At 40.5% G+C, this 18,519-nt stretch overlaps 2 protein-coding genes across 3 annotated transcripts; one reads left to right on the top strand and one right to left on the bottom strand.

The window, feature by feature from the left end:
- Window positions 1–317: 317 nt before the first annotated feature.
- Window positions 318–13,100, bottom strand: DNAAF1 (dynein axonemal assembly factor 1). 2 transcript variants are annotated; one of them, XM_038148581.1, is made up of 12 exons: window positions 12,830–13,100; window positions 11,559–11,694; window positions 10,651–10,742; window positions 9,588–9,809; window positions 8,685–8,851; window positions 8,309–8,430; window positions 7,604–7,788; window positions 6,867–7,124; window positions 6,162–6,274; window positions 3,308–3,376; window positions 1,868–2,216; window positions 318–1,587 (listed from the first exon to the last, which is right to left on the bottom strand). In XM_038148581.1, the coding sequence occupies exons 1-12, from the start codon at window positions 12,966–12,968 to the stop codon at window positions 1,490–1,492; spliced, it is 1,950 nt and encodes a 649-aa protein (XP_038004509.1). In that variant the 5' UTR covers window positions 12,969–13,100; the 3' UTR covers window positions 318–1,489. The 2 variants fall into 2 exon arrangements, with proteins under 2 accessions (XP_038004509.1, XP_038004508.1); XM_038148580.1 differs by having other exon boundaries at window positions 321–1,587; window positions 1,868–2,219.
- Window positions 13,101–13,136: 36 nt separating this feature from the next.
- On the top strand, window positions 13,137–18,511 carry HSDL1 (hydroxysteroid dehydrogenase like 1). The gene is made up of 5 exons (XM_038148589.1): window positions 13,137–13,215; window positions 14,010–14,242; window positions 14,858–15,303; window positions 17,134–17,361; window positions 18,229–18,511. The coding sequence occupies exons 2-5, from the start codon at window positions 14,023–14,025 to the stop codon at window positions 18,328–18,330; spliced, it is 996 nt and encodes a 331-aa protein (XP_038004517.1). The 5' UTR covers window positions 13,137–13,215; window positions 14,010–14,022; the 3' UTR covers window positions 18,331–18,511.
- The last annotated feature ends 8 nt before the right edge of the window (window positions 18,512–18,519 follow it).

The following is an 18,519-nucleotide window of genomic DNA, read 5'->3' as shown; positions in this document are numbered from 1 at the left end:
GTGGGTTGTGGTCACTGTGTGAATACACAGGGGCTGGGGAGACCCGCCATGGAAAATGTGGCCAAGTAAACACAGCTTGTAATTCTTCAAACTGAATTCATCAGCTGAATTCTTCAAACTAAAATGCCACTCAGGGTGGGTATAGCTAGTAAAATCAAGATCACAGTAGAAGAATCTACAGTTCTTGAAACTATTTGCTGTTTTTTTTCTCTCCTCATTTGCCCTATTTTCCTTGCTTTCAGTGATAACAGAGCTCGAACTTCACTCTTGGAATTATTTTTTAAACCTTTTGTTTGCAAACATAATGTGATCCTTTCTGCTTACTTGTTTTTAGTGTAGTAAGTGGATATCAGGACAGGCACCAAAACACAGCATGGAAACTGCAAAACCCAAAGTCCTAAAAATAGTCCTTATCCAGCTTTCTGTCAGAAAAGAAAGCAGCTCCATTTTTACGATGGAGCTCATACAGGTTGGTGGCAGCATTTGCAGTTTTCTGAAGAGCAGATTCCAGCTCCAGTGCTTTCAGATAACCCTGTGCTCCCCGGGTCCTTGGCTTACCCCCACCCTGCCCTGGAGGCCAAGGCTTTTGCCAGCATATTTTAACTCGTGTAGGGGAATAATGGATAAAATTTAAAGCAATTGTGTTGTCCTCTCTGAGGGCTTTCACAATTTTTTGTTACTGCGAGGTCTGGTTCTCTTGCCACCAGATGGCACCTAAGCCCAGGTAATAGGAAATACATCTTTTCAACAAGTCCACAGTAATACTTTATTTCTTTAAATGTGCACACCTAACAAAACTGTTAAATTCTATTTATTACAAATTATCACAACTGTATAGAAATATGAAAAAAGACATTCATCTAAACTTGGCAATACTCAAAATACAAATCCTGAGACACACCTCAATGAAAAACAATAAAAGCAGCAGATAAAAGTGTATGTTTCATTACAGATGTCCTAAAAGGTAAAACCAGATTTTCTGAGCATGGATGCTATTTCTCTATCTTTTTAGGCATAAACAATCATAATGTCAAGGAGTGTTATATCAGTAAAATGTCCCATCAAGAAGCAATCTCCATTTGCTACTGGAGTCCATCTGCTATGATGTACACTGGTATGGGCTTAAAATATAAAACACCAAGTGAAAATCTACGTGGTTACAAATAGAATTTTTATTTAGTCAAATGACAGACACACTGAATTATGCTTCAAACTACATCTGTAATGAAACTCTGATATATAAACATGTAACTAAGGCATTTCTAGAAGGATGCAAAGGCACAAATAACACAAGACTGGAATTCAACCTCAAAACAGTAGTTTTCAAAGTAGTGACCAGGCAGCTGCCCAGAGGAGCTTGGAGCCAAGGGCAGTGAGTTTTGGTATCACAGTGTTACATCAGTTTTAACAAATGGTCGCATTGCCAGCCTCCATACTTTGGGAATATTTCCACACTGTGCTCCAGATTTTGTCTGGTTTTTCAAAGTAATTAATCCAATCCACTCTCATCGTCCCTGTCACCTTGTGCTTTATGAGGACATCCTTCCCCCTCAGCCAGGCCCTGTGCTTCTCTATCACTGCCATTCCCTGTTAAAAGCACAAGAGCAAAGGGCAAATGAAACTCACTTATGGTCTTTAATACTGAAAAAATAACTATAGAGCCCAATTTTTAAAAACCATTTAAATGAAAATCAGTAAGAAATTCACTGTAAAAAAAGAAAACATTTTAATTCCTAATTTATTAGGATTCCCACGTAAATAAAAGAGGTGATTGTAACTAACAACCTTCAACAGGAGCAGAACAGATCCTTAGTGTCTGTGCCAAATCCTGTTTTTTCTGGGATTAATAATGTCACTGTAAACTTACCATCCTCTTCCCACGAGCTTGGGTCATCTGGTTGATGACAGACTGGTGACAGCAGCAGATGATCCTTGGGCTCAGTGATTACCTCTTGTATCAAGGGTTTCAAAGGGGCTGCCTCTTTATCTTTGATCTCCATGCATCCTTCTGAGTTATCAGGCTCTGTAAATAAGCTTTTGAGAAGGGGTCCTAAGCGCTCCTTTTCATGCTCTTTATGGTTCTGACATACATTTGAAAAAATTGCTGTTGGAACTTCTTCTACTGAATTCTCAAGCATGCTTTTATTGTTTTCCTCTAATGCAGAATTGCTGTCATTTGTCACTTCAGAAATTATTTCAATCTTTGGGTGATAGTCCTGCTGTAAAAGTAGAAATGTAATGGAAAAATTATTCTTAGATGTAAAAGTCAAAGGATGGGTACATATCTCTTGGATCCATGTAACAGTTATCAGCTTTAATGTGCTGTTTTCATAGAATATATAGAAAATATGCTTCACCCATAGCTCTGCTGCTTTGTGAATGAATCTTAGATTAGCAATCTAAGAAAATTTCTCAGGCATCACCAATGAACTGACCATAAACTAATTAACAGTTCACAAAAAGAGCAGTGTGTGGGCTCTGTTCTAATATTTTACTCCAAACAGAGGAACCTGACCAACATCTTCATCTGCTTCAGTGGAGAACTGAGCAGCCTTTGGAGCAGGACAGCTGCTAACACATCCTCCTTCCCTAATCCTCTTTCCTTTTAATTAGAAGCTTTGTTAGCCAAGACATTTTACAACCTTGTTATGAGTGTGTGATCAAAAGGGGAAATCAATTCCATGCTTTATGCTGACTGTAGGAACAGTTGGCATTATCTTGGAAAGACTTGTAAGAGCATGTACTGTACCAGCCTCTGTCTCCAGCAAGGCCAGTACGATTCTGTGATTGGCATGAAAATCAAAACTGTGCTTTTAAACTTTGTTGTCTTCTTTTTTCTCTTCTTTCTAGGCTTGTGCCTAAAAGATTAGTTTGAGCAAAGCAAAACTCTAAGGCAGACAAGGACTGGCCTGCAGCAGAGAGGAGGAGTTTCAATTTCTCTGTGATTTCAGTTGAAAAGCCAGATTTTACTCAGCAACAGGCAATTTGCACCATATTGATACTGGTACAGTATAATCTTTAGTATAACATGACATCCTATTAAGAAATTAAACTTATATAACTGTTGCATTACTGATCATAAGTTTTTATTCTATTTTGCTAGAGAAGAATATAAAAAAGTCAGATTTAAACAAAGGAAGATTTACATATAGATACGGACTGCTGAAACCATCCATTTTAGTTTGGAAATTCATAAGTGATTGCATCTCCCAAACCAGCATTTCACAACTTGGATTATCCTCATTTGGCAAAACCTTTGTAAATGTGTTAAGGGAAGTTTCATTACTGGAATTAATGAAAATGTTACCTTTTGAACAAAGATTTCATCTTCTGGGGGAAACTCATTTACAACTACATCTTCTAAATCAGGCAGTTCCTGAAAACAATCACAGATCAATAATCAGTGGGAGAGCTACTGTAACCCATGGAAAATGACATCTCTGGCTCATTGGACAATTCCTCCAAAGCAGTGCTCATCAGGGTGTGAGGCCACAGCCAGCAGGACCCCCCTGCCATCCCCTCACAGGCACAGTTTGCTGTTAAGCACATGTGGGAAAGGGAAAATTCATCTGTCTCCAGAAATAGCAAATGGGAAAGCAATAGCTCTAATGTCAGACTGAATGCTGTTTGCTACTATGCTGTGTGATTACAAAAGAAAACAGGATAAAGAGTAAGGCATTACCAGGATTTTAAAAGTAAACATGGTTTATTCTCTTAGCTGTTTCCTGTCTATTCAATAGACTTAATCCCAATTGCAACCCATCTCTAGGTAAGTGCCAAATCCAGACCTGCAGTCTTCCTGAAACTACATATCAAGTAAACTCTGTTAATCTACATACATCTAATAAACCAATGTTTTACTGTGAATGCCTCATAATTAAGACACAGAACTGCAAACTTGCTGAGAACTGTTTTTCCTCAGACAGGTCCAATAATTCCAGCTTTCCACTAGAAAATATTATCTCAGACAACTATCATTTGCTGCCACGAAAGGAAACACAGAAGGTGGGAATGCAAAATCACAGGTAGAAACAAATATTTTTGCAATTTTTTTTTACTGTAGGTCAATATGGGATAAGCATTTCCATTTGTTTTTAGATATTTTTAGCACCTAATGACTTTATATCAGGCTGCTTAGGATGGTAGCATCAGGAGCACTACTGTCTTGTGTGGTGAAGATTATTACACAATTAAAATCAAGAAAGGAAATTTCTCCTTCCTGATATGGTTGCAGCTAGTGCATCATGTCCTGAAGTCACAGAGTTTTATAAAAATTGCATTAAAAATGTACAAATTAAGACCTGAGACTAATGTGGAGCTTGATGTCAATAGGGAGATGAAATAGCTCTTAGTCTTGTTTCAGTCATCAGGTGCATTTGCAGATCAACTACAAGTTAACCCAGTCTAGGTATGTGGTAATGTGATTCCCACACTGCTAAGGCATGTGCAGCAACAGGAGCTTGTTTCTGCTTGACGCAGGGGTGTCATAACCACCCAGTGCAAATCCTCCTCCACTTTTCTCCCTTATATTCCTCCTGAGACCATCTAGAGTCTCAGGATATGAATAAGGACAGTGGTGCTGCTCCAGAGCCTCTCACCATTGGCATCTTCCCAGCCATTCCCTGCTATGTCAGCACTAAGGTTCTTTGGAATATCTGCAGTGGGGTAAGTACTGGAGGCTGTTGGGAGAAGCTCTTTCTATTACTAAATGTTGCTGGAGAACAAGTAGCATAGAACACTGAAATGTGCATTAGTGAGTGATTTGAGTTTGGTTTTCCTTCTGTAGAATTAACACTTATAAAAGTCCCACTTTTTATATCTCTAAAACCCCACAGATGTGTGCTTAAGAGTTACTTTTATACTGCCTTGAAGTTTGTGCACAGGATCTTCCTGTGGTGCCACAGAGCATCAAGGGAAAAACAAACACTGAATCAAGGAGATCTTCACATTGTGGGTACCTACAGTGTCACTACATATTTCCCGCAGACACTGTAAGATCTGCTTTTAATAATAATAATAATAATAATATTGTGCATACTTTAATTGCTGCCCATTCTCTCCACTGCCTTTTTTAAACCTATGATTAAAACCAGCCAAACACAAGGAGGCAGCAGCAAACCCTCTAGTGGGCTGAGCCCTTCAATAACATGGAGTTATTGCCTGGGAAGTAAAGAGCATGGCAGAGATAGGAGCTTCTCTGCCAGTAGTTAACAATGGCAGTATAGGGTATCACAGAGGGTATTAAGTGCTCTGGGAAGTCAGAAGCTCAGAAGCTTTTATTGCTAATTATATCATCATTATATCAGTCTGACACTGTCAGTTTATCAGCAGTGTCCTAATTAGGACATGTTGAACAATTCTCCTTTGAAGTGAGGTTGTATTTTTCAGTGGTATCTATGTCCTCCTCATGGCTAAATGAGGTAAACATATTTAAATGTTGCATCAGGTAGACATTTTAGATAATAGAAGACCATACTACAAATGTAAATAACTTATTATATAACTGAATAATGTACATTTTGCTCTTCCTGGAAACAGACATCAGAGTTCTATTTTGAGAATTAATTTATAGTATCTAATACTGCTGGGTAACATTTACAATGATGGGGCTGCTATTTCATCCCTATGGTTTTTCTGAAATAGTTCACATTTTCAAATGCATATTTCATTTGAGTTTTGATTAAGAGGACAAATGTGTCTACTAGATTCTTTTCACTGTAATTTTTGTTTTTAAATGAGAGCCCTCATTAGCTTCTCCAGAGAAATCACGAAGATAGAAGGTCAACTTTAGGTGATCTACAGGACAAAAGGATTTATAGGATAAACAATTTAAGGACAAAATAAACTTTGGAAGCATTCTTCATAAATGCTCCACTGGAGAGAATACCCCTGTAGCTTTATTTTTTTTTTTTTTTGGTCTTTCTTTCTTTCTTTCTTTCTTTCTTTCTTTCTTTCTTTCTTTCTTTCTTTATTTCTTTCTTTCTTTATTTCTTTCTTTCTTTCTTTCTTTCTTTCTTTCTTTCTTCTTTTTATTTTTCCTAACAGTAGATCTTTCTTAAAAACCTGCCCATACAGTTTTATTAGCCAGAATGTTACAAGAATTAACTTGGAGAAGACAATACACACATGTGAATTTCTCAAAGTCTGAATCCAATACATACGTCAAGAGAAAGTGCTGCCAGTGTCTCCAGTTTGAACTGTTCAATTTCAGCATATTCCTCCTCCCTCTCAGGAAGCATGGCCTGGTCAGTTGCTGCCTCCTGTCCTGGTAGATCTGCAGAATAATCAACAGTCAGTTGCAGAGAACTAACTGAATAAAAAATGTCAACATTGCAAGCACTGCAGAACCAGACTGCTGGGCACTGACTACCACTGCCGAATTCACAGCTCAATTGTTCTTCTATTTTATTCTGGGTCTCTCTTTGTAGAAATTAATATTTGCATTTTGCAATAATGTGTTCCACAAATCTATAAAAGCTTTTCTTCATGTGTGAAGGTACAAAACCATCTCTAGAGTGATGACCAGCTTCTCTTGGCAGACAGACTACCCAGTTTATGTGGGAGCAAGGGAAGTCTGTAAACACTCCTGGCCTTTCAGTAAACCTGGCATGTTTGGGAATTGGAGTTCCACTTTTAAGTTGTAGAAGTTGCAGGTTAAGCCTTTAGAAATTTACTGTTTATAGTATTTAAAGAATATTTTACCCAGTATTGCTTGATTTCACCTAGTCACTGTGGAAATCTAATGGAATGTTTTTATGTATGAATTAGTTGGCTTGAGCCACAGCAGAGGCAGTGCTCCATTAAGAGAGGCTGGCTCATCATCTCTGCATGCTCAGTTTGGTTTGGCTCTTCACTGTGTACATTACCATCTGCCAACTGGTTGAAATTTGCACATTGGTAAGAGTCTGGTTCCTGTGCATCCTCTTGAACTTCATCAGGCATATTTCCAGATGTGAAATCTCTGCTATCTTCTCTATTTGGTAGAAGTGTTGTCACTTCATCACAAGCATCAAAACCCTTATTTTTAAATTTCTCAGTCTTTTCTTGAGCTTCTTCTTCTGATCTATTTGAAGCTTCTGATGTATTAGAATTTCCATCATCATCTTTTGAATTTGCAGGTGCTCCTACAGAAGAAATAATTTCATAAAAATTGCTGAGCTAATTTACCACTGCTCATTTTAAATTTCCAAACACTACTGTAATGGCCTAGAATATGCATGAAAAGCTCCTCCTACTTTGAGAAGCTATCCATGGATGAGTAGTCCTCCCAAGACTGCAGCAATGCTGTTTTCCCATCTCAACTCCCCAGCAAACAGAAGTTCCCCAGAAAAAAAATCACCTAGAGAAAATGCTTAAATAATAAATGTTTGGTATTTCTAATACTTTGAAAAGGCTCACAAGTGAGCCTTTTAAATATTTAAATACATCCTTGAGGATTTTGATGGATCAGCAACAAGTGCTGGTTACCCTCTCCTTTTGCAATCCACTTACTTGAAAAAAAGTTTTTAGTTGTTAGTCAATCCAAAGATGTATCAGATAAAGACTCCTCTGCACATTCAAACTGAAGTGGTCACAGACATCTTCCAAAAGAGTAAGCACAAACCTTCTTGAGTATCTGTTGCAACTCCTTCCATGCACTTTTGTCTCCTCTTTTCCTGTGCTCTTTGCCTAATTGTTGCTAATGCATCAATGCTATCTTGGATTTTTTTTCTCTCTCTGGTTTCCCATTTTTCCCTTTCTGCTTTCTCAGCTTCAAGCCCTCCAACAGCCCAGGCTTCTGCACAGGCTCTAATGAAAACACAAAAGCTCACTGTAATACAGCTATAAAAGCCCACCTTTGCAATGAGAGAGAAGTTCAAAGAGTTTGCAACGGCACAAAATAGCTGCAAGAGAAAAAAGCAGATAGCAGTGACAATCCCTTATGCAACAGGGATGTACATTTATCTCACAAAAGAAACAGAGATATCCATTGCTGATTGCTGATTACATCACCAGAGATTGGTGTGATCTTGGCTCAGCTGTTCCAGACACCTGCTCGGTTTTCTGTTGAAATCAGGATCTGCCTCTGGTCTACAGACATGGTGTGAGACAATTCTGTTCAAGAATTATTTTGTGAAAAAATACACTGCTTTTTTTCTATGTTAGATGTAGAACTCTGTAGTACAATACTCTTCTCCTCAAAGTCATCCACCTTCAATAAATTATACTGGTCAATCTTCCTTCCATGACAGTATTGACAAAAAATGGATGAGTGACTGTTAGCACTTGATTCTTATAGCTGTGTAAAGAAGATGGCTGTGTTTCTTACCTATCCTTTGGGAAAACTGGTCTGTCATCCAGATATGTCAGCTGTTTTAGTCGAACAGTGAGTGTTTTTCTATAGTTAGCAATTTTCCTTATCACCTCATTTCCCATCAAATTCAGCACGTGCTAAAGAAACAAGGGAAACAATTTTTAAGCTTGAGTAGCAAAAACCCCAGCCTGGATATGCACTTCCTCTGTCATTTCAAAAGCAAGACATGAATAAAACATCCAAGGTGTTACAGGTGATCTACCAGAAACAAAATAATGTTTAAAAATGTTTCTTTTAGACTGATACCTACTGTGCACTGAACTACCCAACAAAGCCACTTGATGGGGTTCACCCACACACAAACACAAACCCTCAGCTACTTCTGGCTTACCAGATTGGGCATGGTCTCCAGAATAGCTACAATACTTGGATCACTTAGATTGTTGTGGGAAAGATCAAGAACAGAAATACTTGGGCATTCCTGCAAGTGCTGGATGTCTTCCACTGTCCGTAACTTATTGTGAGCGATCTGCAGAGTCTGCAGGACTTTGAGACAAGCTGCCAGACAAGAACAGTACAATGAAAGGAGAGGTAAGAGTTGTCACTTCACAAAGGGTTTTATGAGCAAGTAAAAAAACTGCAGTGTCAAACCAATAGTTTATATTGAATTTGGAGCTTTTTCCTATATTTGCTATTCTGCTATATATATATTTTTGGCTAGGCCTCCCAAGCTGCTTTCTTCACCCCAGGAAAAAAATAGGTGCTTGGTTTTAGGATGGTAGTTTTTTTTAATTCACATTTCAAACTGATCAGTTACACAAAAGCAAGAGCTTGTGTTTCAAAATTCTCAAATGTATGCAAGTAGTAATGTACAGAAATAGTTTTTTATTATCTGCTGAAGACAGAATCAATCTTTTAGCAGATATAAAAGATTTGGTAATTGTGTCTGCAACTGCCAAAGCACATCTTAACTGTAAAGTAAATGGTGAAAACTGGATTGTCAGCCTGTCTGCAACACAGATAAGTACTGAGATGATATTAAGAAGTGAGGAGAAACTACTTAATTATCCTAGGTATCCATGTGAAAGTAGTTTTTCTGTAGTAATAGTATTTTCTGTTTCTCAACATAGGTTTAATTCCTCCACAGAAGCCCTGTGGGCTTTGCTATGGATATTGTGCAAAATTCTAACACAAATTAAAAAATCCTTTGAAGCTAATGCCACTAACAAAAGCTTAGAGCTTAGGAAATACAGGCTTGCGAGAGGCTAAAACCTGTTGCAGCAACAGTTCTTACAGAGATTCTCAATGGTCCTAATATAGTTGTTGCTGATATTGAGGGAATCCAGCTTTTGTAAGGGTTCAAGGTTTTCAATTTTCTCAATTAAATTGAGTTGCAGGTAGAGGCAACGCAACTCTGTCTGAGCCTCCAAATTCTCAATTTTTCTTAAGCCATTGCACTGCAGCCACAAACACTTCAGTCCAGTATATTCTTCAAGATTCTCCAGTCGATCAAATCCTGCAGAGAAAAAAAAAGATGTTTTAAAATGAAATGGCATTGGCTGAAAATGGCTCTTTGGACAAGAAAATTCCATTAATCCAGAGCTGCTGAAACAGCCTGAGAGAACACTGGTACTGAAGTCACTGCAGTATTTCCACTGTATTCATGGTACTGTTTGTGGCCCATAAAGGGCAAAATCAGGTTGGTACCTATTCTGGTCTGTATCTCAGCAGCCCTTTAGATGCTAAATAATACATAGCAAAACCAAGGCTGAACGTAGAAGGTAGCATATCCTATTTATTTGGAAGAATTCTTAGGCTAACTTGGACCAGGTAACTGCATCATGCAAAAACCTGCTCAGAGATCACCAGAGGATGAGTAATGTTCATTCTAACAAACTTTTTTTTTCTTTCAGTAGTGTTTGCAAACATGTAGCAAGTATTTACTGTTTATTTTCCTCTTGATCATTTTTACTTGGCAGTAAAAAAGTTCCAAAAGCTGGAAAAAGCTTTTTATATAAACAATTTAAGGAAAAATAAGTATATTTTCCTCTGAGTGTGACCCAGGCCAGTATTTTAATTTACATTTCTCAGAGGCTCCTGTTTCAGTAAAAGAAACCAAAAATATGTCCCTTGATTCCTACTGACCCTTTGGATGGCTCCATAAAGTGAGTTAGATGTACAGTTCACTTTTCTACCTTCATATTGACTCATTTTGTTTCCCAAATCCAGTATTACATAATATTGTGTTCTAATTTAGAAGAATGACTAGATACCTTACTTCAGTGAGCCATGAAGTAGATTCTCTGCTAAAATGCTACTTAGAATGATCAAGCTAGGCAGTCATGTCCACATCTTACCTTTATAATGCAAGTACAGTGTATCATTTAAGTACGGGGTCCAGTATAATTTCTGCTGTTTACAGATGTCTAGCAGAATCTTTTTTGTCATCCTAAAATAGTACAGGAAGCAGAAGAAAAAGAAAAAATGTATTTCAGTGCATATTCTGAGATCTTTGGTTTCCTTACAGATTCCACTGCAACACAATTAACAATTCTTTCATGCAATAGAAATAGCTACAGCTTTCAAAATTATATTCCAAATTAAAAAAAAAAAAGCTGGGTTATTTTACTGTGGCTTTTCATGTTTACCTTTGAAGTGAGTTACCAGGCCCTTCTGCTAAAATAAAGAGGGTTAGTAGGAAAATGGGCAGGGAATTAAAGAGTTCATCTTCTTGGAAAAGGGCATCATCCTTTAAGGTAGCTTCTGGTTCCAATGTTAACTTCCTCTCCAATTCTTTTTCCTGTTCCTTGCTGCTTTGGTACAGGACCTTTGGTGACAGAGCCAAAATGCAATATTTTTCTCAGACTAGAAAAATCAGTAGTAATCAACCCAGCATTTTATTGAAACACTGACTCCAAAATAGCACTCAAGAAAGTTTTGATATACAGCTGTTGGTTGGCTGGGAATGCCACTAGGAATCAACAGAATGCTTTGTCTGATGCAGAGAAAGGGTTAAATCTACTGGCACATGGAGTTTGCACAATTTTCTCCAGATCCATTAAATGACTAAATCATGTGGTTAGAATGTAGTTTGCTACAGTGGCCATAAACCCCAAACATCTGCCCAGATACTGGAAATATCACTAACACCTTATTTATCCATTATTCTCAAGTTCATCTTCAAAGCTGTTCTCCAGAACTGAGATGAACACACAGAATAGCAAAACTCCTGATGATGCCAACACATCCACAAAGAATGTATTACCTTACAGAGCCTCTCTTTTCTTCTGTACTTTGACTGGATGAGCTGGTTCCAGACTTCTGATCAATACCTGATTTTTGTTCATTCTCTTCATCTGCTCTGGTCATACAGTTGACTTCTTTCTCTTGAGTTTTATCAGCTTTTTAAATAAGAAAATGAATTGCAATTTAACAGCAAGGGTGAGGAAAATGTGTCATGTTGCCAAATATTTCAGAGAAATATTGAAGAGCATTTGAATATGAATTTCAAGAATAGAATGTTTTAACCAAGATTTCTGCTGAGATTTTTAATGAAACTTAACTTTTTTTACACAGCACCATAAAATAAATAGTAACAATTGAAATCTGCATATTTTATTTTATTTTTTTTTAATTTATGGAAGTCAGTACCCGTTATTCTTAATATTCTTATAATGTACAATCACAATAAAGTACTGACACCAATGTTCTGATGGAGTTAGACATTTAATCTATATTACATTTAATTAACACCAATTTGAGTTTACTGTAAAGAGACTTCAGCAATGGTATCAGTCATCCCAAGCACTGTTAGTCTAGCTCTTCTACAAATTTACCCTTTTGCACTTCTTGGAAGGTGTCTTTACACTGCCTTTGATTCATTCCAATTTCAGTATTTGTCTCTTCAGATACTTGCCCTGAACCTTTTACTTGCACTTGTAGTTCATACATGAGAAAGTGCAAACAAGATGACTGTACCAGCTTACTTAAATATGACTGTAATTAAAACCACAATAATCGGACATACTTAGTGACACAAGAGGCAATGGGCTGAAACTGATGCACGCAAGTTCCACCTGAACACAGGGAAGAACTTTACTGTGCGGGTGACCATGCACTGGAACTGTTTGCCCGGAGAGGGTGTGAGTGTCCCTCACTGGAGATGTTCCAGAGCCATCCGGACACAATCCTGTGCCCAGTGCTCTGGGACGGCCCTGCTTGAGCAGGGAGCTGCGACCAGGGACCCGCTGTGCTCCCCTCAAACCTGACCCATCCTGTGACTCGGGATTTAGAGGTCAGGTTGCCTGTGTGATTACAACACTGGAAGAAATTCTTCTCCGGCAACAGGAAAGTAAAGAAATGTCTGGAAAGGAAAAAAGACCACAGGAAGACAGCAACTGAGTGAGTATGCCTCAGTTATGTTAGGATTTCCAGTGACTTTGTTGGCAGAAAGCACACAGTCGTATTTGCACCCAGATGAGTACGAACAGCCGTGATGTGCAGGCTTTGCGTGCTGAGCGAGCCGGAGGGGCTCACCTGTGCTCACAGCGCTGCCCTCACGCTCCGTGCGGGCACCTCCGCTCCCGGTGTCGCCCAACGGCGCCTCCGACGCCTCAGGCGCCGGGACCTCCTCTCTGCGGCCGCTGTCCGGGTCTACAGCGGGCGCCGCCTGCATTCTAACACCCCTGAGCCGGTGTGGGATCTACGCTCTGCCTTTTTCACACAAAATGTCCGCAGCTTTAGTCGGCGGCAGGCGAGGGACGGAGCGGAGCCCGAGCCGCGGCGGCCGCCTCAGCCGTGGCCATGGCGACGCCGCGCGCAGCCCCACAAGGCCCCGCGGCCGCTCCCGGCGGCCCCGCGCGGCGCAGGCGGCGGCGGGCGCGGGCGGCGCGGCGGGCGGAGGGCCCGGCCCGGCATCGCGGGTGAGCACCGGCGGCTCAGGGCCGCGGCGGGGGTCGGTCCGTCCGGGACAGCCCGGGCCAGGGAGCGCCCCGGGCAGGGGCTGGGCGAGGGGTCGAGGCGCCGGGCCCGCTCGCTGGGGCGGCGCGGAGAGGGCGCGCCCGGAGCCCGCTGTCCCGCCCTGGGCGAGGGGCGGGCGGGGTGTGGCGGTGCCAGGCGGCGCAGCGGGTCCTGCCGAGGAGAGGACGGATTTGTGCTTGTTTAAAAATCGAATTAACTCGTAAAAGCCGTGCGAGGCGCAGCTAACGCGGTGTGCGCGATGCGCTGCACCGTGCCGCGGTTCAAGGGCAGTGGCAGATGCGGTGCTTTTGGCTGCGCTGGGGACTGGCGCGCTGTCCCTGAGCCTGCTTTGTCTCTCATGTAGCGTTTTGTCCTTGAAAGAGCCCGTTGTTTCTTTGTGTCTCCGCTCTCGCGTGCTGGTTATCCTTGCCTCTCTTGTAGGTAGTTTTTCATCTTCCAACACTGGGTTTCACCTGTTCAGTTTCTGCTTTAATTGATTTTTTTACAGAATCGTTGGTCATCGTTTTTGCAGTATTACTGATTACTGTCTCAACCCTAGGAAAAGGGCTAAACAGTACCTAAACCAGTGAGGTTGATGGTAGGTGACACCCAAATTTTAGCACACTGACTTCTGGTTTTTCTGCATCAAAACAGTGCTCAAACTGTGGAATGCTGTGTCTCAAAGGTTATCCATACAGTCTGAAAAGTTTACATGGCTCAGGAGGCAATTGTGTCTTCTTTTTTTTTTTTTTTTAAGGCTTGTGATCACCATGGCTGCAGTGGATCGATTCTCCCTCTTGTACAGAGAAATCAGTCGCTCCTGCAGTTTCTATATTGAAGCCCTGGCTATTGTTGGAGCTTGGTACACAGTCAGGAAGGTTGTGTCTCTGGCCTTGGACACTTACAGCGTGCTCAGGCTGCACGTGATTCCAAAGCTGAGTGGGGAGGTTGATCTCGTCAAGAAGTACGGGAAATGGGCCGTGGTCACGGGTAAGAGATGAAGTGCTGAATTTCTTTGTTTTTATGTAACATACGGTGCCAGTACTGTGAAACTTGGTGGCTTGTGATGCTGGGTGAGCTTTATGTCATGCTGGAGCCTGTATTATCTGTGGTTGCAGGTTAATCTGCCTAAGCCTGCCTCTGCCTTTATAAATTAATTCCTCAGGAGAATGGCAAGCTAAGTGAGTAGACTGACTGCTGAGAAAGAATCACAGCAATTGTTGCCCAAATTTGCAACGTACATCTTGATCACCTGCAATTGTAGACAGAGATGCAGACAAGATCTTCTTTTTGCTCTGGGGTGTTCATATGTGCCCTAGTTCTTCAGCAAGCTTTAAGTCCTCTACCTCTGACATCCCTGCCTTTCATTAAGGTTCTCCTTTGAGCTGTCTCTTGTTGTCACAGAAAATATAAAACTTTTATGAGGGGAATTGCAGAAGGTGGTTGACAGTGTTGTCTTTACTGTTGTGTCTTTGAATTCAATATATTTAGTGCCACATGATCTCAGAAAAAGGAATAAAGCTATAATTGCAAGAACTGTCAAAATAGAAAGCTGGCGTTGCTCTGTTTTTCACTTGTGTGTTCTTTTGCTGTTTTCTCTTGCAGGTAGCACAGATGGTATTGGGAAGGCTTATGCTGAAGAACTGGCAAAGCACGGTGTCAACATTATCTTAGTAAGCCGAAACAAAGAGAAGCTGGAGGCTGTCTCCAGGAGCATATCTGAAACCTATAAAGTGGAAACAGATTTCATAGTAGCTGATTTCAGCAAGGGCCGTGAGCTTTACCCAGCCATTAAGGAGGCTCTGAAAGACAGAGAAATTGGGATTTTGGTGAATAATGTAGGAATATTTTATGCCTACACAGACTATTTTACTAATCTGTCTGAGGATACGCTATGGGACTTGATCCATGTGAATATTGCTTCTGCTACCATGATGACACATATTGTGCTGCCAGGCATGGTAAAGAAGAGGAAAGGGGCAATTGTGAACCTTTCTTCAGCAGTCTGTTGTCAGCCAACACCGATGTTGACAGTCTATGGAGCCTCTAAAGTAAGTTGGGCTGTAGTGTTAGATGGCATGCACTGGAAACACATTCAGCAAGGATGTCAAAATACTTCAATGTTTTTTAGGGATTTGTTTAAATTTTGGAGGTGAATGATACATGTGTTATGCAGGAAACTCTTCATCCTCACCAGTGCTGGGCTTTGAACCACAGTCATTGCTCTTGGATTTTGTGTGAAGTGTGGCATATCAGTCATTCTAGGGGAAATGTTGCCTTTCTCAGATGCACAAAGCAGAGAGGCAATTCTGTGGGCCCTATTGAAAGGGTCAAGAATTTAATCTCTCTCCAGCTGAACTGTGCACGTACCTCAAGTCCCTTTCATACCAGTATTTGGTAGCAAAAAGGGCTATACTCATACTCAAGCCACCACTGTGACATGGAGTGTGGCCAAATCAAGCCATGCTTCATGTACTACCAAAGAGTGTTGTGGCGTATTTGGGGACAAGTGAAAAGAACTCCCCCATAATTGTCCTTCCTGGAGAGATCCAAGCAGTAATGAATAGGACTGGGCAGCTGGGTGATGCTGGAAGGATGACTGCTCATGGTGATGGTGGGTTTACACTGCATGCCATGCTGCTGAATCCACAGAAGCAGCTGGCATTGTGGAAGGCTCTCACCTAGATCCAGTGTCTAAACACAAGTGGTTAGTGCTCCCAGCTGTCTGTGGCTGCCCCCTGTTGTAGCCTTGCTCCTGACATAGCTCTTTTATTTCCTTTGGCCTGGAGCAGAACCAGCTCTTACTACCCCAAGGTGTAAAGTTCCTTGCAGACTTACTTCAGTGTGGAAACTGGCTTACAGTTACTGTTTCTGTGCAGAGTATCTGCCCCTTTGGTTATGCTAAGTGTGTGTAGAACTGCACTCTGAATTAAAAAAATTAAAAGGCTTGAATGAGAAAGAAGAATCAGAAATGTACCAAAGTTTCTTGATTTAGCTGAGATAATTAATCCAAATGCTGGGTCAGCTTTAAGCCTGGCCTTGGAACACAGAAGTGAGAACAGGCTGCTGTAACATCCTAAGCCTCTTTGTGTACTAACAATGAATAATGCTTGAAGTGGTTGCTTTAATTTTCGTAAAGCGGCTATAACAGAATTTGTACAAGATGCTTTCCCAACAAACTGTTGGGACGGTTGGAAGCAGCAAGATATCTGCTCACAAGCTGAGTCTGCAATGCTCTTTCTCAGGGAGAGCTGGCTGTGTGGCACAGCAGGGAAGGCATCAGTGTTGCTGCCCTGGTAAGACTGAGCCAGGCTCATCCTTCAGTCCAATTCCAGCAGTCGAGTTAGCAGCCTTGTGCTTCTCTTGTTCTGTAAAAGTGAAATGGGCTAAAGGAGGTAATACAGATACACATTCATGAATCTTTTTGCCTAAGAGAGTCCCAGGAAATAACTAGCCTGGCTTCTGGAGAAGACAGTTGAATGCAAAATTCACCTGTAAATGTATTAAAGAATGGGACTTTTTCTTCTGACAGTAGTATGTAGAGCTATCTGTAGAGTGTCCTTGCATTGCCCCCAGACCAGATAAGGTGTTTGTTCTAGATGAAATAATTGTTTTTGTATGATTTTTAAGTAGATTGTGATAAGCAGTCACTTTGTCCTGCAGGTTACTGTACTGTGGCAGATTTATAGCAAATAACAACACAGACAAATGTTGATAATACTTCGGAAAATAATATTTTTATACTATTTATTAGTATTTATTGAGCTGGTGCATAAAATATGTTAAAACTTTTCTGTAATTTTAATAACACTTTGTCCTGATATTTCATTGTTTAAAAAAAAAAAGGAAAAAAAAGTGTCTTTCTGCTTTTGTTTTTCTAGAGCTACTTGGACTATTTCAGTAGAGCACTACATTATGAGTATGCCTCTAAAGGAATTTTTGTTCAGAGTCTAACACCATTTATAACTACTACAAAAATGTTAGCATTCAGCAGCACTATATCAAAGAGATCTGTCTTTTTTCCTACTGCTGAAGAATATGCAAGTCATGCTGTTTCTACTCTTGGGTTATCCATAAGGACCACTGGTTGCTGGAAGCATGCAATACAGGTAATGGAATTCATTAAACTATTTCATGTTTGTCAGTAGAAGTAAATCAACTGTTGACTTTCTTAGGAGTCTGAGTGAAAACTGCTCATTCTGAAAAAGTGTAATATATATTGTAGACTATAAGACATTGTGCCATGTTTTCTCACTAGTTCTGCTTTATAAACTTATGTTTGGGCATGCTTATTTTTAAGATGAGAGAGTGAATCCAATTCTCTCTCGAAATGCATAACAGAAATGGGAAAGAAACAAGTTTTTACTGAAAAGCAGAGTATCTCATTTCTCTTGGGGTGTTGCTGACTGGGCGAGTGTTTCACTGTACCTGTAAACAGAAATAGCTTTTTTCAGTCTTAATATATTGAGCGTATTTGTGCTTTGGGGAAAAGTGGGTAGGGAGGATGGAATAATAGCAGGAAAAAAACCTATATTTTCCTCCGTTTGTTAGGGTTTTGATTTTTGGGGTAGACTGTTTCATTGCTCACATCTCATGTATCCTAGCTAGTGGCTTCCTTAGCACTGGAAATGAAGAAGTGGGGATTAGTCCAGAAGGAATGAAAGAGACAGGATGCATTCTGGCAAAATGTGGCAATTAATGGAAGTGGACAGAATGGCTGTTGTGAACTTAATCGAATCAGGATTCAGTATTTATTTGCAGAACTTAACTGCTCAGCTGTGGGCGCTACATCCGAAACAGCTGAATATGTGTGCTTCAAGGGGTTGAATTTAAGGCTTAGTTGATGATATTCAAGCACCTGTTGCCTTGCTTTAGTAGTGATTTGAGAAACTGTTTATTTTAATGGAATGTATCTTAATCCGTCCCTTTCTGTCATTGTTTTTTCTGTTTTCTTGTCTCCCTGTGCCTCTCCACAGTGGACGCTGGGCGAGTGCCTGCCTGAGTGGATTTGGGCACGGTCTGCTCTGTATTTGAGCAGAGTTCTACGCAAGCAAGCTTTGGCAGCCAAAGCGAAGTAGGAGTAGCTCGATGTCCCACCAGACAATCCTGATCAGAGTGCTGCAAAAATGTTTCATGAACCTTGGAGGGCTTACTGTAACTTACCCATACCTTGTTAAGCAAGCTACGTAATATAGACAACAGAAGTCTGGATCTTCTCTGTATCCTTGTATTAAATAGGACCTCTGCTGCTTTCCTTTATGACAGAG

The sequence above is a fragment of the Motacilla alba genome, chromosome 11 (assembly GCF_015832195.1).
Source record: "Motacilla alba alba isolate MOTALB_02 chromosome 11, Motacilla_alba_V1.0_pri, whole genome shotgun sequence".
Classification (NCBI taxonomy): domain Eukaryota; kingdom Metazoa; phylum Chordata; class Aves; order Passeriformes; family Motacillidae; genus Motacilla; species Motacilla alba.
This window is presented reverse-complemented; position numbering and strand designations above follow the sequence as displayed.